The sequence below is a fragment of the Pristis pectinata genome, chromosome 11, assembly GCF_009764475.1.
Source record: "Pristis pectinata isolate sPriPec2 chromosome 11, sPriPec2.1.pri, whole genome shotgun sequence".
In the NCBI taxonomy this organism is placed as follows: domain Eukaryota; kingdom Metazoa; phylum Chordata; class Chondrichthyes; order Rhinopristiformes; family Pristidae; genus Pristis; species Pristis pectinata.
The window spans coordinates 84,983,114-85,004,308 of record NC_067415.1 but is presented as its reverse complement, the minus strand read 5'-3'; the positions used below and the strand labels follow the sequence as shown (position 1 = coordinate 85,004,308).

Sequence of the window (21,195 nt, the reverse complement as noted above, 5' to 3'; positions counted from 1 at the left end):
ATTATCTGACTTGTCCATGTCTCACTGAATGATCTGCTGCATAAGAATAAAACTGGGAATCATGCATTTAGAAAGTGAAGTTACTCTTTCATTTTGCACTTTGCTGAATTACAAGAATCTTTTTTTTGTTCCCAAGTGTGTCTAAAAAAAAATAGTGTTTTTAAATAAAAATTATGTATCTGTCCAAGCACTTGCACGTGTGTAGTTCCATTGTGCATTCTGTTTGTGTACATTATTGGTTGCATGTGTCTGCACCTTTGTGTGCATGCACGTGTGTTGTGTTGATGACTGTAGCAGCTGCTTGTTTGCTCTCAAAGTTGCTGGCGCTGGACTCAATAGCATTAACTCTTATTTACCAGAGTTTGCAGCGCTATCAGGTTTGTTGACCCAGGTGGACCTTGCTGGGATTTGTCCACACAAGTCTCCCCAGTGTTGGAGAAACGGAACTCAAATGTGACCAAAATGTAAATGGGAAGAGAATCTAATAATTAGATCCAGACCCTTCAGGTGTTAAAACGTAGAAACATAGAAAACCTACAGTACAATACAGGCCCTTCGGCCCACAAAGCTGTGCCAAACATGTCCCTACCTTAGAAATTACTAGGCTTACCCATAGCCCTCTATTTTTCACAGCTCCATGTACCGATCCAAAAGTCTCTTTAAAAACCCTGTCGTATCCGCCTCTACCACCGTTCCTGGCAGCCCATTCCACGCACTTACCACTCTCTGAGTAAAAAAAACTTACCCCTGACATCTCCTCTGTACCTACTCCCCAGCAACTTAAACCTGTGTCCTCTTGTGGCCACCATTTCAGCCCTGGGGAAAAGCCTCTGACTATCCACCCGATCAATGCCTCTATTAGGTCCCCCCTCATCCTCTGTCGCTCCAAGGAGAAAAGGCCGAGTTCCCTCAACCTGTTTTCGTAAGGCATGCTCCCCAATCCAGGCAACATCCTTGTAAATCTCTACTACATCCTTTCTATGGCTGCCACATCCTTCCTGTAGTGAGGCAACCAGAACTGAGCGCAGTACTCCATGGGGTCTGACCAGAGTCCTATATAGCTGCAACATTACCTCTCGGCTCCTAAATTCAATTCCATGCAAAACCAGGCCAGTTGTATTAATTCAAATAAACTCGTACTGTTGGACTTAAGTATGGACATTATTTTCACAGTGTGCTTAATGAACAATCATTGATGTAGCTGTACACACTTTTTGTTAATGTGCTTTGTTCATGTCACCTCTGTCCCAGCTGTTTAAAGAGTTTCCTTGGGTAAAAGGTGCTCTCTGAATGCAAGTTGTTGTTGTAGAGGCTGTCATGAGTTTGCAAGAGTCCCCAGAATCAGGTGGTGATTGCTTCCTTGTTGAGTACAGAGTGGCACAGTGGTACAGCTAGTAAAGCCGCTGGCGCACAGTGCCAGAGACCTGGGTCCAGTCCTGACCTTGGGTGCTGTCTGTGTGTGGAGTCTGCACATTCTCCCGTGGTCGCGGTGGGTTTCCTCTGGGTACTCCGGTTTCCTCCCACATTGCGGGTTGTGGGTTAATTGGCTGCTGTAAATCGTCCCGGAATGTGTAGGCAGTTTAATAGAATTAATGGGAATGTGGGTAAATAGGCTACAGGTGAGAATTAGTGTGGGGGGGGGGGGTGAGATTATTCTTGAATCAGCGTAGACTGGTCTCTCTCCATGTCTTAAGGACACATGGAGATGACATGGGTCAGTCCAGGAGACAAATTTTGCCACACCTCTTGCCCCCATCTGACCCATGCTGGCATCCAGCACAGCAAGACCTAACTTTTAACATGCTCATCTGCTATCAAATCCCTCCCTGTCTGCGATCTCCTCACTGTGCAATGTCCTCAGATCCTGAGGCACTTCTAATTCCGGCCTCTTGTGCCTCCCTGATTACCATCCCTGTGCCTTCAGCTACCTGCACTGAAATCCCCTGCTGTAACCCCTCTGCCTCGGTACATTTTGTAGGAATAACCCAATGAGAGGATTACAGGAGGTGGAACAATAGTGTTGGGGATCTTTTCACCGACGTCTACAAAGGATTTTATCACCTTGTATGTGTTAACTAATAATTTGGAATGGCAGCTTGCATGATAAGAGGACCAAACACTTTCACAATGTGAGCATAGTTTCAAAACTCTGACTTAATCATCTTTGTGTTTTCTTTGTAGGCTAAACCAAAGGACATTGAACCGATTGACTATGAGAATGTCTTACTACAGAAGAAAGCACAGATTATTAGTGATCCTTTACGGGACATGCTGATTTTTCCGAATGAGGATTTCCAGGTGAGTGACATTAGTCAGAATAAGCATGTTCTGAACTTTCGACTTTGCATTGTTTGGGGCTTGGAAGGGCTTTGTGCATTGGATGGATGCAACACAGCCTCATGATTAGTACTGGTGCCAGGAGGGCAGATTCTGCTGTTTAGGGCTAACAGACTGGGCTTGAATTCTCTTGGGTGCTGGTTTGGGGGGGGGGGGATATCTAATTGAAGTATTTGAAATGATCAGGGGCATTGATCAGGAAGAGAGAACATTCCCTCTAGTGTGGGAGAGTTGGTGAGATCAAGGGGGTAAGCCCAACTAATTGGGACAATGTCAGGAAGCAAAGAACAGTGTGACTCTGGAACTTACCCTCAATGAGCTGTTTGATTGACCAGCATGGACCGAGTGGGAAGAATGGCCTCCTGTTGTATAATTTCAATGGTTCTACAAAAATTTAAGCAGTGTGAGTGAAAGATTTTTGTTAAGTACAGGGTTGTTGTGTAGAGGTTTGCAGATTCAACTTCAGAGACTTATCGTAAGTCATCTAATTGAATGGTGTAATGACTGAATCATCTCCTTCCTTTGTTTAAGCGTTGTGATCCAGTTCTCTCTCTCCTCAACCAAACAATTCATTAATAATATGTATTTCCAAATGCACTGCCGGAATGAAGTGTTGTAATCCAGGATTCTCACCGGATTGGGATGGTTGTACGGTAAATGAATGTTTGGCTATTTTTTTATTCTATCAGCAGTGGAAAAACTGCGCAAGTCAATGGGTTGTAGCTGGGTCATCAGCTGTAGGGATTTGTTGGAGGATCGTATGCAGCTTATTTATCAATATAATTATTTCCCATTAAATCTTACATCCCTGGACTGCTTTTGTTGGGCCGGATGACTCGTTGTGGGTTGATGCTGCAGAGGATCGGAGATTAAATGAACTGGTATGGGTGTGGAGTGAAATCTTTCCTCGGCCACTTCTGGTGGGGCCGGTCTTTTTTCTCTCTTCCTCCTGATGGAAAAGTAATAGGATGTTGAAATTTCCTGCTTCACAGTGCAAGTTTAGCATCGAGCTCTTTCTGAAGGATATCTGGTTGCCTCATCTCTGCTTGAACACCTGTGATCGAGGGGCACTCGAGACTCGGATTTGCATGGCTTGAATGGATTTTAAAATTTCCCATCTGTTTTGACAACCTATGTATAAAAGGAAATTCAAAAGAATTAACTCGGTACGCAGCTGAAGGGGTTCCTTTCATGGTTTGTTTTCCTGGTCATTGAACAATTGAGGTTTGTTTGTCGGAAGGAATCGGAGAGATGACCTGGAATTATGGTCCATATTGTGTTGATCTACTTGTGTCGTGATTTGGAAGGGGCAATGTGTGCTGCACGCGATAAGCCTCCGATTCCACAGATGTTTCCTGGTGAATGATCTGCTCCTGTCTAATGCACACACTAGTTGGGACGGGCATGCCTCTTGGTAGCACTTTTACCTTGGAATCTATAGATAATTAATCTATAGGCCTATCTTCCCCTCTGTTAAATTCTATGGAGCATTTTTCCCCACTAATCGTCGCTAGATTTTTTACAGTCAAATTTCTATCTGTGGGAACTTGCTGTGTGCAAATTGGCTGCACTCCCACTGCATGGTAGCACTGTGGTTCTGTTACAGCACTGGCAGCCAGCATTCCGGACCACTGATCCACAGACATGGGTTCAAATCCTACTGGCGAATTTAAATTCAAGTGATTAAATAAAATAACATTTTGGAAAAGAAAGCAAGTCTCAGTCGTGGTAACTACCAGATTGGTGAACTAGATTTTTTTTTAACTGACCATGTCCTTCAGGGGAGGAAGCCAGCTGACTTTCCTTAGTCTGGTGATATGTGACTCCTGTCCCACCAGTGTGGAGACCCTTAGTTCAGGGGCAGTTGGGGATGGCCAGTAAATGTCAGCATTGTCCATGTCCTGTGAATTAACAGGTCTGAAACAAAATGAAAAACTACCTCATTGTTGATTAAACTCTTGGGGATGTTCTTGTGAAAGTTGGTGGAGGAACACCAGACTTTCTCTCACCTTCTACTAAGATGTCATTGATCTGTGAGCTCCTTTTGATACTCCAGTTAGAGTACAATGCCCAATTCTGGCCACCACACTACAGGAAGGATGTGGAGGCTTTGGAGAGGGTGCAGAAGAGGTTCACCAGGATGAATAGAGAGTATTAGTTATTAGGAGAGGTTGGACAAACTTGGATTGTCCTCTCTGGAGCGTTGGAGGCTGAGGGGATACCTGATAGGTATATGAAATCATGAGAGGCATAGACGATCTTTTTCCCAGGGTGGAAATGTCAAATACTAGAGGGCATAGGATTCAGGTGAGAGGGTGAAAGTTTAATGAGATGTGTAAGGCGAGTTTTTTTTTACACAGAGGGTGGTAGGCGTCTGGAACATGCTGCCAGGGGAGGTGGTGGCAGCAGACACGATAGTGGTGTTTAAGAGGTATTTAGGCAGGCACATGAACAGGCAGGGAATAGAGGGATATGGACCATGTGCAGGCAGATGGGATTAGTTAGATTGACGTCATGGTCAGTACAGACATGGTGGGCTGAAGGGCCTGTTCCTGTGCTGCACTGTTTTATGTTCGATGTAAAGTGCTGCGATTCCTCACTGAGCTTTATCAGGATCAGGAACTTTCTCCTTGTCTGGAGCAGGGGCCCCTTTTGAACTGAACGTGAGGGGAAATTGTACAAGTTTAGTGTTACACTCTCTCCCAAGAGGGCTGAGCTTTCACCTGGAAGTTCGAGAGGTTCAGGGACACAGTTCTGCATCCTTGCTATTCTTCATCCTGTGTGCCGACAGGATTTCTTATTTTGGTTATTTAATTGTTGATCTTCCAATAGGAAACTGCAAAGTACTACTTCCCTCGACACATGGTGGAAAGATCAAACTCCTCACAGCTGGACCTAGTTCACAGCCGCATCCAAGATGGGGAGCAATTGTTTTCACTGTAGAAGGAGCATGAAGCTGAATTAAGGTAGTTGTTTGGGTAATTAGGGTGTGGGGAGATGAGATTGCTTAGGATGCAGTGACTTGTTGAGACTCGAGGCGAGATTGAGGAGAAATCTCTTTCCCCACAGATTGGGGTGGGGTGGAATGTGGTGGATCTTGTTGCCTCGGTGGGGGGGGGGGCTCGAAGTGAAGAAGAAGAATGTGTTTAAGGGGAAGTTGGTGGGGGGGGAGAAGGGAAGAGATGAAGAAGGGTGGGAGGAAGCTGGTGAGGAGCACCTGTGGGTCCAAATGGCCTGGCTTTATGCTGATTATTCTCTGTTAATCCTACGTGAATAATATTGAGGCAAAGGAAGGGTTAAAGGCTGTTGTGGCAGGCGGGTGTGTGGAACCGATGTATCCCGAGTGTGTGAGCTGAGTCCAGTTCTGAGGGAGATATCTTGGGTGTAGGAGCTTGATCTTAAGATGTGAGGATGGGGAAGGCTGTAAAACTCAGCAGAACCTGGTCAGGTCAGTGAAATGTGCAGTGAGTAGAACACAAGAAAATGGGAGCAGCAGCCATCTGGCCCCTCACGCCTGCCCCGTCATCCAATGTTGTCATGGCTGATCTATGCTGACTTCAACTCCTCTTCTGTGCCGGTGCCCCATTCACCCTCAATTCCTCGATCTTTGAAACCTTTATCTATCTCTACCTTAAATATATCTGATGATCCGGCCTTCACCACCCTGGGGGACAGAGAATTCCAGAGATTCACTCCCCTCCGAGAGAAGTTTCTACACACCTCAGTTTTAAATGACCAGCCCCTTATTTTGTATCTTATGTTCCCTTGCCCATGACTTTCCCACTGGGAGAAACATCTCAACATCGACCCTAAAATAACAGCAGAAAATAGTGGAAATACTTAGCAGGTCAGGCTGCATCTGTGGGAAGAGAAACAAGAGCTCATATTTCAGATAGAAGAGCCTTCCTCAGAACCTTCTTTGACCTGAAACATTAGCTCTGTTCCTCTTTCCACAGATGCTGCCTGACCTGCTGAGTATTTCCAGATTTTCTGTTTTTATTTTAGATTTCCAGCTTCTGTGTTATTTTTTTGACTTTCAATGCCTACCCTGTCAAGCCTCCTCAGGATGTTGTATGTTTGAGGCAGGGTTAGGGGAGCTGGTAGAGCAGTGGGATTTACCTTGCTGTCACAAAGAGTCGGCACAGCGACAAAGGGTTGAATGGCCTGTGGTTCTATGGGATGGCTGTCATTGACTTGTCTGGTTAGTGGTGCTCTAATTCCCTGCTTCTACATTCACACTCAGGCTGAAACTGTCCTCGTTAGAAATGCATGAATCTGCAGAAAAGGAAGGCATTTATTTCTCCAGCAGCTTTCATGTTCCTTTGAGGACACCCCAACTTATTTTGGAGTTGAAGTTCTTTACTGAAGTGAGATCACTGTAGCGACGCACAAACACAGCAGCCAAATGGCGCACAGCAAGATTCCACATTCAACGCTGACAGCGATCAGTTAATGTGTTTTATCGAGCGGCTATTGCGATAGGGAGTAGTGGAGGGTTTCCCCCGAAAACCCTTGAGGTGGTGTCGCACTCCATTTATCGTTCTCCGCCGACCGGTGGCATCCCTTGCAGTGCAGCACGCCTCCAGTACTGCCCGGAGATATGTTGGGTTGGATTTCTGTCCCCAAGACTGTGGAAGTGTGACTTGAACCGACAACCTTCTGATTCAGGAGGATAGCCAGACTGACAGAAGAGGTGCTTTAGTGATGATATCAATATGTATGCAATTGAGGTGAGGTTGGGGGGGGGCAGTTTAAAAGGAGATGTGCAGGGCAAGATTTTTACACAGAGTAGTAGGTGTCTGGAGCACACTGCCAGGGGTAGTGGTGGAAGCAGGTACAATAGCAACAATTGAGAGACATTTAGACAGAAAATAGGCAGGGAATGGAAGGAAATAGACCGTGTGCAGGCAGATGGGATGAGCTAGGTTGGCGTCATGGTTGGCACAGACATGGTGGGCCGAAGGGCCTGTTCCTGTGCTGAACTGTTCTATGTGAGGAAACAGTAAAAGAGAGGTTAGTTAACAAATGTTTCTGATAGTCCGATAGTTGGCGAAGTTTGTGGATGATAGGGTTGGGAATGTTTATGTTTATGTAAAGCCCCTGTATCTTTATGGAGAGATACAGGGAGCTTTTAAAGTCTGTTATCTTTAATTCCAGTTTACTGTATATATCTGAAGCCAAGAAACATGGTGTCCCTGGAATCGACCTCTTGACAAAGGATGAAATCACCACTTTCCTTAATTGTAAATAAACCTTGTGGTTAAAGAGAACCACAATGGTGCCTTGTCCTTTTGCAGACTGGGAAATTTACTTTGTTCTGCCAAATAAAGGTAATTCTTTTTCTGGACTGTTTTATGGAGTCAGTCATGCAGTTTGGAGAACAGAGAGAAGCCCCAGGCCATGTTTAGAAGTCTTTGATGATGCTGATAAGACTTGCTTTGTAATTAGAGGCACAGAACATAAAAAGCAAGGAAGTTAGTGTTAAATGTTTATAAATCTCTTGGTTGGGCCAAGGGAGGGTGTGGAGGAGATTTATTGGAACAGTCCCAGTGACAAGGGAGTCATAGAATTGTACAGCACAGAAAAAGGCCCTTCGGCCCACACGTGTCCATGCTGACCAAGATGAATATTCAAACTAATCCCATTTCACAGCATTTGGTCCATATCCGTCCCAACCCTTGTCATCCATATACCTGTCCGCATACTTCTTAAATGTATCTAATGTACCTGCCTCACCCACTTCCTCTAGCAGCTGGTTCCATATATCTACCACCCGCTATGTGTGTGTTAAGGGTTACAGGGAGAAGGCAGGAGAATGGGGTTGAAGAAAAAAATCAGCCAATGCTTGAATGGTAGAGAAGATTTGATAGGCTGAATGGCCCAGTTCTGCTCCTATATCTTATGGTCTTAAGGTTTGGGCATTAAGGTTATTTGTGCAACTCAACCTAGATACTGATTGGCCAATTTTGACCCAGGTACGGAGCAAAGGCTACATTTTAAGTTGTCTTAAAAATGTCCAGGGTCAGTCAGCTTAAAACAGACATTCCTGTAACATAGGTGACCTGTTCTGATGTGTACCTCTTTGTGGTCCCACTTCTCCAGTTTGATAGTGCAGAAATGATGGTAGAATATGGGACTTCTTTATAATCTGTTGAACACTGAGGTACAAGCATTTTTTCTATGACACAGATATCTTAATAGTCAGCCTTGGTATCTTGTGCAAAACAAAATATTTGAAGAGAAGTTTGGGATTAATTAACGACCTTGTAGTGAAGGTGCCCGTGAGGAGCAGCTATCGTAATATGACTGAAGATGCAAGAGACTTCAGATGCTGGAATCTGGAACAACACAAAAGGCGCTGGAGAGACTCAGTGGGCTGCCTGAACCGCTGAGTTCCTCCGGCGCCTTTTATAATATGATTGAATTTTCCATTCAGTTTGAAGGAGTCAATGTCAAAGTTAAAAGTCAAAGTCGAGTTTATTGTCAGACGCACAAGTACATGTGTGCACAGGTGCAATGAAAAACTTACAGCAGCACCACAGACACATAGCATCGGATAAACAGCATTCACAAGGAAAACATAAACTAAACAGAATTAGAACAAAAAAAATGTCCAATTTAGGTCAAAGTGGTCATAGTGTTGCTAAACTGTAGTGATTGGTTCAAGAACTGAATGGTTGAAGGGAAGTAGCTGTTCTTAAACCTGGTGGTGTGGGACTTCAGGCTTCTGTACCTCCTGCCCGATGGTAGCTGTGAGAAGATGGCATGGTTCAGATGGGTGGGAGCTTTGTTAGATGTTGCTGTCTTGAGGCAGCGCCTTGTGTAGATATTTTCGATGGTGGGGAGGGATGTGCCCGTGATGTATTGAGCAGAGTCCACTACTCCCTGCAGCTCCTTGCATTCCTGCACAATCGAATTGCTGTACCAGGCTATGATGCAACCAGTCAAGATACTTTCAATGGTACTTCTGTCAAAGTTTGTTAGTGTCGAATGGGTCCAAGAACAGCATTTTAAACTTCAATGATGCTATCTTGAGGGTGTGAAAAGTGAACTGGCAAATTAGGTTAAGGGATAAACATTTAGAAGGATCTTTTAGAATTCAAGTAGATGCTTTCTAATGAGGAAGCAAAATTCCAAGCGGTCTGTCTTGTGTGGTTAACCAAAAAAGTTAAAGGTATTATCCAACTTTAAAGTAACATGATCTAATTATGCAAAGACAGTTGCATGTCAGAAGATTGGACAAATAAAATAACAAGAATTACTAAAAAATTAAAAGGGAATGGAAAAGTGGAGTACAAGGTAAAGCTAGCCTGAAATATCAAAACAAGTACAAAGAGCTTTTATAGATATTTGAAAAAGAAAGTTAACCAAATGAGTGTTAGCCCTATAGAGGGTGAGACTGGGGAATTAATAGTAGAAATTGAGGAGAAGGCAGTTGCATTTGGTAGGTATTCTGAATTTAACTGCAAGTGACATCCCAGAAATGGGTGTAAGTCAGAAATTGGGAGAAACTCGAAAATTACGATCAGCAGGGCAATGGTACTGAACGAACCATTAGAGCTGCAGGCTGAGTCCCCAGTGGACTTCATCTGAGGGTCGTAAAAAGAAGTACCCAGTGAGATTGATATATTGGTTTAATTTCCCAAAATGTCCTCAACTGGAAAATAGCAAATATAACTCCTTTATTCAAAAAGAAAGGGGAACTATTGGGCAATTAGTTCAGCAAGTCTCATCAGAAAAATGTTAGCTATTATTAAATAAGTCATTGTGGGGTGCTTAGAAAAATCTTTGAAGAAGTAAGAGATGCTGTGGATAAAGGGGAACAAGTAGATGTACTATACTTAAATATCCAGAAGACAGTAGATCAGGTGCTGTATTAAGAGTCATTATGGAAAAGAAAAGCTCATGGTGCAAGAGGTACCCTATTGGAATGGAATGGAAGATTGGTGGGCCAACGGGAAACAGAGGAAGCATGAGTGACTCTGTCTACACTACTCGCTGTCTCAGTAAAGCAGTCAGCGTGATTATAGACCCCACCCATCCTGGACATTCTCTCTTCTCCCCTCTCCCATCGGGCAGAAGATATAAAAGCCTGAAAGCACGTACACCAGGCTCAAGGACAGCTTTTACCCCGCTGTTATAAGACTATTGAACAGTCCCCTAGTACGATAAGATGGACTCTCGACCTCACAATCTACCTCGTATGACTTGCACCTTATTGTCTGTCTACACTGCACTTTCTCTGTAACTCTGTAACACTTTATTCTGCATTCTGTTGTTTTCCCCTGTACTACCTCAATGCACTGATGTGATGAAACGATCTGTATGGATGGCATGCAAAGCAAAGCTTTTCTCTGTACCTCGACAATAACATGTGACAATAATAAACCAATTTACCAATTCAAAAAAAAAATTTTAGAGCAATTTTCTAGTTGACAAGATGTACAAAGTGGTTCACAACAAAGTTTGGTGCTGGGGTATTAAGGGTTATGGGGAGAAGGCAGGCAGGTGGAGCTGAGTCCACGGCCAGATCAGCCACGGTCTTATTGACTGGCGGAGTCAAAATATTGACCTGCTCCTATTTCTTATGTTCTTATGGTGCCCAAACACTTAACAATATAGTATAAATGACTTTGATAAAAGGCATCGAAGGTATGGCTGCTGAATTTGCTGATGACACAAAACTAGGTAGGAAAATAAGTTGTGAAGGGTACATAAGGAAGCCGCAAAGCAAAGTGGGTGAAGTAATTAGGCAAAGATCTGCAAATGGAATATAGTGTGGGTAAATGTCAAATTGGTTTTTGGCAGGAAAAATAAGAAAATATTATTTAAATAGGGAGAGATTTTCAGACATCTGAACTGCAGAGGGACCTGAGTGTTCCAGTGCATCTTTCACAATAGCTAGTATGTTGCACAATGCAAGGAATTAGGAAAGCTAACGACGTTATAATCATTGCTAAGGGAATGGAATGCAGAAGTTAGGGAAGTTACACTTACATGGGACATTGGTGAGACCACATGTGGAGTACTGTGTGCGGTACTGTGAAGGAAGGATGTTAATACATCGGAGGCAGCTCGGAGAAGGTTGACTGGACTGAAACTTGGAACGGGCGGGTTGCCCTGCGAGGAAAGGTTGGACACATTAGGTTTGTATCTGCTGAAGTTTAGAAGGGGGGCTTGACTGAAACGTGCAAGATTGTGAGGAATCGTGATAGGATGGATGTGGAGAGGATGCTCCCTCATGGAAGGTTCTAGAGCTGGGGGTTACAGTTTTAAAATAAGGGGTCAGCCTACTCAAGAGAGGGAGATGTGGCAGTGTGATTTTTTTTCTCAGAGTTGTTCATCTTTGGAGAGGAGAAGCGGAATATTTTTGATCCAGTAGAAGATATTCTCTTTGTCACTTTGTGTGTGCCTGTCTCTCGCTCTCCCGCTCATTTAATTTCTTTCTCCTCTTTCCCCCTACCCCCCTCCTCATTTGTTTGATCTGATTTCTTCTTGCTTTGGTTTTCTTGTATTTGTGACTGGTTCTCTCTCCTCCCCTCCCACCACCCCCGCCTCCCACCCTGCTGTTGAGGCTCTGGACTTTGGGGTATTTTTGCTCTTTTGCTGTAATCGGGAAACTGAGAGAGCGAGTTGGGCGATTCACTGATGAGCCAACATTCTCCCTGTCACATTTCCCCTCTTTGTTTTAGTGAGTGTGATAAACGGTGGTTTTTAATGAGATGATTGGATAATTTGCACCTTTGCAAGTGAAAACCCTTGCCTCAAACACACTTCCCCAGAGTTGAGATGCATTCCTGGAAATGTTATTGAAGGGAGTGAGAGAGCGAGCGAGTGGCACTCTGTCAACAGCCGAGTATGTGTTTGGCACTCCGAAATGGAGCAAAATCTGTTTTAAATTCATTGCAACTCATTCACCCATCTGGTTAACTCTCCAACAGGAGGTAACGCCTTCCTGCATTGTCACAACGAAGATTTGGAAGTGCAAATGCTGATCCAACATTTGGAGTCCCTGTCTTTGGTCTAGGCTCCAAATGACCTTCAGTTTGTGCTTTGAAAGGATGAGGGAGCTCAGGAGGTGGTGAAAAGATGAAGCAAATTGGAATTGTCTGAAAGCAAATGTTGCTGCATCAGGCCGGTCAACTGGCTTGAAGAGCAGCAGGCAGCTTTAAGTGTTGCGAGGCACTCTCAGTGATGTCACATAAAATTGACACAATCCATATGAGCTGGTCAGGCAGGTGGCCGACACCCCGATCAAAGGAGGAGGGAGTTCCAGAGCTCAGGGCCCAGGCAGCAGAGAGCGAGCGATGAAACTCTGAGATGACCGAGAGAACTGGAAGGGTGAAGAGTTCTTGTCAAGTCGTAGAGGTGGCAGTGATCACGGAGGAAGAGGGGGCAGGAGGTCAGGAAGGGTTTTGAAAAGAAAGGAGTTCAAAGTCAAGTTGAAGATCAGCGGCCAACGGGCGTAGAAGAGCATGAGCCACCAGGGGCGAAGATTACCAGCCAGACCTCAGTACATACACACTGCTCACAGCTAACTGCATGGGAATTATCAGTGAGGAAAACCTGTCCCAATTTGCAGCTCGACTCTCCCCAGTCCCAAGGACTCTCTCCAGCTGTTGCCTGAGTAAACTGTGGACAATTCCACATCTGCCTGGCGTGTGGCTCAGCTGTGGGCAGACCATGTCGCCCTCTAAACCATGTTTAATGTTCCACAGCCAGTCTGAGATGTGATTATCTGGTATTTCTGGGTTGATTAAATAAATGGGACTAATCTGGCGGAAGTGGAGAGTATATGGAATCTGTTTTCTTTCGGACGGATGCAGTCAGGAACCTGGCATTGGCTCAGTAAACATCCACAAGAAGACGCAGAGGAACAGAGAGATCTTGGGGTCCAAGTACCTAGATTCCTCAAAGTTGCCGCACGTGGATAGGGCGGTTAAGAAGGTGTATGGTGTGCTGGTCTTCATTAGCTGGGGGATTGAGTTCAAGAGCCGAGAGGTGATGCTGCAGCTCTGTAACACTTTGGTTAGACCACACCTGGACAATTGTGTTCAGTTGTGGTCACTTCATTATAAGAAGGATGTGGAAGCTTTGGAGAGGGTACAGAGGAGATTTACAAGGACGCTACCTGGATTAGAGAACATATTTTATGAGGAGAGGTTGAGAGAGTTGGGGCTTTTCTCTTTGGAGTGACAGAGGATGAGAGGTGATTTGATAGAGGTATATAGGATTATGAGAGGCATAGACAGAGTGGGCAGCCGGCATCTTTTCCCCAGGGTGGCAATGGCCAATACTAGAGATCACCCGTTTAAGGTGCGTAGAGAAAATTTCAGGGGAGATGTCAGAGGTAGGTTTTTTACACAGAGTGGTGGGTGCCTGGAACACACTGCCGGGAGTGGTGGTAGGGGCTGATACGATAGGGTCACTTAAGAGACTCTTAGGTAGGCACATGGACGAAAGTAATATCGAGGGTTATGGGATGTGAAGTAGAGAGGGGGATAGATAGAATTAGGGATAAGGTTTATATAGGTCGGCACAACGTTGTGGGCTGAAGGGCCCATACTGTGCTGTACTATTCTATGTTCCAAGATGCTGCAGGAATTCAGCGGGTCAGGCAGCATCTGCGGAGGGAAATGGACAGTCGACGTTTTGGGTCGAGACCCTTCGTCAGGACTGAGAGATGGTCAGTAGAAAAAGGTGAGAGGAAGGTGGAGCAAGAGCTGGCAGGTGATAGGTGGATCCAGGTGAGGAGGGGTGATAGGCAGATGGAGGAGAGGAGATAGCGACAAGCTAGGAGGTGATAGGTGGAGGCGACAAGGGGCTGCAGCTGATGAAGATGAAGGTGGAGCATGGAATCAAGTCGGTGAGGTGGGGGAGGGGACCCAGTGGGAGGAGTGGGGGAGGGGAAAGAAACAGTGATGGGGGCTGGGGTGGGTGTAGGAGGGACTGGGTAGATCAGGAGGAGGGGGAGAGGGGGCAGTTTACTGGAAGTTGGAGAATTCAATGTTCATGCTGTTGGGTTGTAGACTACAGGCAGAATACCCAGCACCATTTCCAGGCCTCCCGGTTCAGCCCCTGCCAGGTATTTAATCTCGTATTCCCCCTCTTGTGCTCTACCTTCCTCTCCTAACCCCATCTGCAACCCTTTGTCACCTCCACCTATCACCTGCCAGCCTCTGTCGCTGTTCCCACCCCTCCCTCCCCCATCTGTCTATCATCCCTCCTCACCTGGATCCACCCATCACCTGCCAGCTCTTGCTCCACCCCCTTATACCAGCTACCTCCCCTCTGCCCTTCAGTCCTGGTGAAGGGTCTCGACCCAAAATGTCGACTGTCCATTTCCCTCCACAGACGCTGCCTGACCCGCTGAGTTCCCCCAGCATCCTGTGTGTTGCTCCAGATTCCAGCATCTGCAGTCTCTTGTGTCTCGGTGATTATCCATGTCTCTGCAGATGCACTTCAGCTCAGTGATTGGCCATGTCTGTGGCAAGAACCTGGACTGATACTTTGCAGTACTGAGTGACTGCCACACTCTTGGACACAAGACTGAAGATCTATCCTTCTGGATGGATGTAAAAGAATCCTTATGACCAATATTTGCAATGTTGTTTAAATTACTGGATTAACAAGATTAAGAGATATGGACAAGTGAGCCAGGGACCTGAGTTCAGTCCCAATTTGACTTCTGGGAAATTCAAATTCAATTAATTAATTGCTCTGGAATTGAAGGACTGTGTACCATGAACGGTGACCGTGAAAGTACCAAATGGTTGTAAATATCCAACCAATTCACTTGTGCAATGGAAAACTAATAAAACTGTACATGCTGGAGAGCAGCATCCCCTCTCCCCCTCCCTCCCTCTCACCCCCCTCTCCCCCTCCCCCCCCTCTCCCCCTCCCCGACCCTTCCAGATCTCTCTCACCACACCACCCCTCCCCCCGTAGAACGTTGTCCTGAGCACCTTGATGAGTTCCGCGCTGCCGTGACGCCGAGCTCTTCCATTGCCTCTGCCTCCGCGTCTACTTCTCTGGCAAGGGTTCCCCACGCCTCTTCTTCCACCTCAAGCCCTCCTTCCCCCCTCTTGGACATCCCCCTCTGGCCTTCTGCCCTCTTTGGACCTTCTCATCTCCAACTGCTGACAGGACCTCAGCTGCCTCGACTTCACTCCTCTCACCCCTTCCACCCTTGCCCGCTCCAACCTCGCCCGCTCTGAACGCACTGCTCTCCACTCTGCACTAATCCCAACCTCGCCATCAAACCCACAGACATGGTGCCATTGTAGTCTGGCGGACTGACCTCTAACTGGCAGAGAAGGCAGCTCTCAGACACCTCTTACCTACCCCTGATCCAGGGCCCCACTGAGGATCATCAGGCCAATGTCTCCCATACCATTGCTGACCTTATCACCTGCAGAGATCTCCCCTCTACAGTCTCCGACCTGTCTAGATGAAGGGTCTCGATCCAAAACGTTGACTGTCCATTTCCCTCTATAAATGCCGCCTGATCCGCTGAGTTCCTCCAGCGATTTGTATATTGCTGCAGATGCTGGAATCGAAAACAAAAACAGAAATGCTGGAAGAACTCGGCCAGTCAAGCAGCATCTGTGGAGAGAGAAATGACCACAGATGTTGCTTCAGCTTGACTAGGGAGTTCCGGTTGGATAGGCTGCTGGAGATTCTATTACGTGATTTCTTCCCTCTAATTGCCCCAGATAGTGAGGGTCCTGAGTGATGGATGCCGCCTTCTTGAGGCACCGCCTCCTGAAGATGTCCTCAATGGTGGGGAGGGTTGTGCCCGTGATGGAGCTGGCTGAGTCTGCAACCCTCTGCAGCCTCTTGTGATCCTGTGCATTGGAGCCTCCGTACCAGGTGTGATGCAACCAGTCAGAATGCTCTCCACCATACATCTGTAGAAATTTGTAACAGAAATTGAGTCCGCCACATGTGGCCAAAGTAAGGAAATGTTCTTTTGTGCGTCTGTGATTCTTGTACTGGCATCAGGAAAACGGTCTGGCTGACCAGTAAACAGTAATTGTTAACGTGAAAGACCTAATTAGCATTTGTGCCTGCAAAATGGAGATTAGAAACTATAGTGACATAATCTTGGCGACCATCAATGTCATTAGCATTGTTATGGATGGGCCGGAGATGGGAAAAGATGGAATGATGGAAATCTGAAGCAATATCAGAAAATGCTGGCAACCCTCGGGTAAAATCTGTGCCAAGAGGAAAAATTAAAATAGGGACCTACACTTTTCTTATGGCTTCTGCTTTTAACCCCAGATATAGACAGAAGAACTTGCATTTAAATAGCACCCTAAGTGCAATCCCAAGGCACTTCACAGCAGCTTAGTCAAAGAAGTTCATCAGTGTTGGACTTAACTAAGGAGTTGCTGTGTTGCCACCAAGGCGGCATAGATTTAAAGTGAGAGGGGAAAGATTTAAAAGGGACCTGAGAAGTAATTATTTCACGCAGAGGCTGGTTGGTAAAGAACAAAATGCCAGAGGAAGCTGGAGAAGCAATGTTTGAAAGATATTTGGACAGGTACATGGATAGGAAAGGTTTAGAGGGATGTGGGCCAAACGCAGGGATGTGGGACTAGCTCAGAGATACCTTGGTCGGCATGTATGAGTTGGGTTCAAAGCCCTGTTTCTGTGCTGCATAACTCTGACTTGAGTCAGAGGGTTATGGGTTAAAGTCTCACTCCAGCAACATGAGCACAAAGATCTTGGTAGGTCTTGTCTTTTCCTCAGGATGTGATGAATCTTTTGGATGAGATGTCAAACTGAAGTTCCAGAAGATCTCGATGCACTAGTTTGGACAAGATCAAGGATGTTTCCCCAGTCTTCTGATCAATGTTTCTCCCTCACTCATCCCCACCAAAACACATGGTGCCGGGACCAAATGTTGAGGATAAGAGCAGGACGTGTTGGAGCCATCCAACCACTTGAGCCTGCTCATCCATTTGGGAAGGGCACAGCTGACGTGACCTTGGTCTCAGCCTTAATTTCCTGCCTGTTCCCTCCAGCAGTGGCTGGATATTGTTCACTGGTTCACAATTCAATGCAAGTTGTAGTTTCGTGCTGTGTATTTCAGTGTCCTAGTACAGTGTATCATAGAACAAGAATAGGTCCTTCAGCCCACCAGGTTGTGCCCAACTGATTAAACACCTAACTAAACTGATCCCTTCTGCCTGCACAATGCCCACATCCCTTCATTTTCTGCACATGCGTGCGCCTATCTAAGAGCCTCTTAAACCCCTCTATCGTATCTACCTCCACCACCACCCCTGGCAGCACATTCCAGGCACCCACCACTCTCTGTGGGGTTGGGGGGGGCGGTGGCAATAAAAATACTTGCTCCACACATCTCCTTTGAGATTGCTTCCTCTCACCTGAAATGCATGCTCTTGTTTTTCCATATTTCGACCCTGAGGAAAAAGATACTTCATCTATGCCCCTCATAGTCTTAAACTTCTATCAGATCTCCCCTCAGCCTTCGCTGCTTCAGAGTAAACAACCCCAGTTTGTCCAATTTCTCCTTGTAGCACGTACTCTCCAATCCAGGCAGCATCCTGGTGAACCTCTCTTGTACCATCTCCAAAGCCTCCACACCCTTCCTGTAATGGGGCAACCAGAATTGAAAGCAGTACTCCAGATGTGGCCTAACCAGAGTTTTATAAAGCTGCAACACAACTTCCTGACTCTTGAAGTCAAAGCCTCGACTAATAAAGGCAAGCATGCCATACACCACCTTTACCAACCTATCAACCTGTGCAGCCACTTTCAGGGAGCTATGGACCTGGACCCCAAAATTCCTCTGAACATCAGTGTCCCAGTCAAATTTTTATCCCATTACAAGGTTGTTATCACAGTGCTGCTTGTGGAAGCTTGCAGCCTGCAAATTGATGGATACGCTTCCTACCTGACAACATTGACCACACTTGGTTGGCTGTAAATGCATTGGGACATCCTGAGGTCATGAAAGGCACCGGATAACTGCCCAAAACTTTCTCACCAAGCCTCGGAAGGAGAAACGAGGACAGGCTACCAAGAGCTCAGTCAAGGAGGCAGGTTTTAAGGAATGCCTTAGTAGAGGCAGGAGAGGCGGAGGGGTTTAGAACGTCAGCAGCAGGAGTCGGCCTTGTGACCTCATGAACCTGCTCTACTGTTCGGTAAGATCATGGCTGATGCTCGACTTTCCTCCCTGTTCTCCATATTCGTTGACTCCCTTGCACGCCACAAACACTGGCCCATCTCAGCTTTAAATATCTTCTTTGGCTCAACCTCACCCCACCCACTCCAGACATTCTCTCTTCTCTCCCCAACGTACCCCCCCCCCCCACCCTCCCATCAGGCAGAAGATATAATAGCCTGAAAGTGCCTACCACCGGGCTCAAGGACAGCTTCTATCCTGCTGTTATAAGACTACTGAATGATTCCCTTATACAATAAGATGGACTCTCGACCTCACAATCTACCTCGTTATGACCTTGCACCTTATTGTCCGCCTGCACTGCACCTTCTCTGTAACTGTAACACTTTATTCTGCATTCTGTATTGTTTTACCCTGTACTGTATTGTTTTACACTGTGTAATGAAATGATCTGTATGAACAGTATGCAAGACAAGTTTTTTGTACTGTACCTCAGCACATGTGACAATAATAAACAAATTCCAATTCTCCACATCTCTTTGGAATAAAGGATTCCAAAGATCCATGGCTTTACAGGAGAAGAAATTCCTCTTCCTCCCCAGATCAGGGAAGGAATTCTGGGGTTCGGCAATGGAAGGCAAGCCACCAGGGGAAAAGGCAGCTGTTGATAAATTCTGAACACTGAATCAATATTTTGGTCATTTACTGTTCCTGAATATGCAAAACTGCTTGTCTGTCACAGCTTCCTTGTTGCTTTTGTTTCAAGGAAACTGTTGGTTTCTTGACAGCACAAGGCTGGTTTTTCTCGTTTTCTTTGGCCTCTGCTCAGGTGCACGGTGTCACCCAGCTTGAAGTGCAGGGTAAAGTTCTCTTCAGCAGTTTTTCGATTTTTCCAGGTTTTGTTTTGGATATCGGAGAGGGGAAGCTGTTGTTCTCTGCAGATCCTTCCCGAAGTGGTTTGCTTCCCTGACTCTCCCACTTGCGAAGGAGCAGGTAGCTGGAAAGCAAATATTACATCGCGGCTGAAATACAAAGGGCAGTAACGTGCTTGTTTCTGCGGTAGGTTAAACAGCAGCTGTTCCTGACGGAAAGCATCAAGGTCAAGGGCAAATGTGTTCATATTGCGAAAGCTGTAAATAATCTTGCAGGATACCCCATCCTCAAGCTAACACGCCGCCCTTCCACCTTAAGGTCATTCTGCATTGTCATCTGCAAAACACACCACAGTGTCAACAGCATCTCCCACACCTGCCACCTCTTACTACCAAGGACAAGGGAAGCAGGTGTATGCATACCACCACCTGCAGGATCCCCCAGCCTGCACACTGTTCCATATCACTGATCTTTCATTGTCCTGAAACTCCCTCCCCAACAGAGCCTTCACCAGGAGGACTTCAGTGGTTCAAGAAGGCAGTGTCTTCTCAAGGAACAAGAGCGATGGGCAATAAGTGTCAGCATCGCCATCAATTCCCGTCACCAACATAAGAGGAAATTAATTTTAAGACATGGGGTAAATTCAGCGAGAGGGGAAGAAAAAGAATTTTCTTCATGTGATATCTTTCATGATCTTAAAATCCCAGTTTTTTTTTACACTAGTGTAACACTGTTCAGTGGTGGTCGCCTCCGTAAAGTGGGGATCACAGCAAGCAAGCTGTGCACAGAAATATCCCAGGCCCAGTCTAGTAGTGATTGGCTGACTGGGTGACAGATGCTGGCCAGGAAACTTGTCCTTCTTCGAAGTGCTGACATGGAATTTCTCAGAGAGGGCACAGATGCAGTCATGAAGAAGGCACGCCAGCAGCTCTACTTCGCTAGGAGTTTGAGGAGATTCGGTCTGTCACCAAAGACTCTCTCTACAGATGTACGGTGGAGAACATTGTGACTGGTTGTATCACCGCCTGGAATGGAGGCTCCAATGCACAGGATCGCAAGAGGCTGCAGAGGGTTGTAGACTCAGCCAGCTCCATCATGGGCACAACCCTCCCCACCATCAAGGACATCTTCAAGAGGCAGTGCCTCAGGAAGGTGGCATCCATCACGAATGATCCTCACCATCCGGGACACGCCCTCTTCTTGTTACTACCATCAGGGAGGAGGTACAGGAGCCTGAAGACCCACACTCAATGATTCAGGAACAGCTTCTTCCCCTCCACCATCAGATTTCTGAACGGTCCATGACCCCATGAACACTACCTCGTTATTCCTTTTTTTTTGTGCACTATTTATTTACTTTTGTGATTAATAGTAATTTTATGTCTTTGCACTGTACTGCTGCTGCAAAACAACAAAATTTCACGTCATAAGTCAGTGATAATAAACTGGATTCTGAGGGCATCATTTAACGTCCCCTCCCAAAGGAAGTGCCTCCAATAGCATGGCGCTCCCTCAGTACGGTCCTGAGGAGGCAGATGTTGTGCTGGAATGCTGTGCGCGGCGTGAACTCACGACCCACTGACTGAGTGCGCCTCTCTGAGCCACAGCTGGCACCAAGAAGGAGCAAGCTCTTTCAGTTGGATGTCTGTGGTGTTCCTTCCTCTCCAGTTTATTTTTGGGGTTGGCATTTGGAGCCAGAAATAGATAATTTTACAATTTACTGACTTGCCTTCCTATTTAACTGAAACCACTGGCTGCAGTAAAACGTTATAATCTCTGTTAGCATAACACAGCCTTCAGGAGCTGTGGTGTGAATCCACATCAAG

At 46.1% G+C, this 21,195-nt stretch overlaps 1 protein-coding gene across 1 annotated transcript in view; it reads left to right on the top strand.

The window, feature by feature from the left end:
* LOC127575669 (dedicator of cytokinesis protein 9-like) overlaps positions 1 to 21,195 on the top strand; it is a 189,008-nt gene that overhangs the window by 16,989 nt on the left and 150,824 nt on the right. The window contains 1 exon segment of the mRNA XM_052025558.1: positions 2,182 to 2,298. Within this exon segment, the coding sequence (XP_051881518.1) occupies positions 2,182 to 2,298 (117 nt within the window).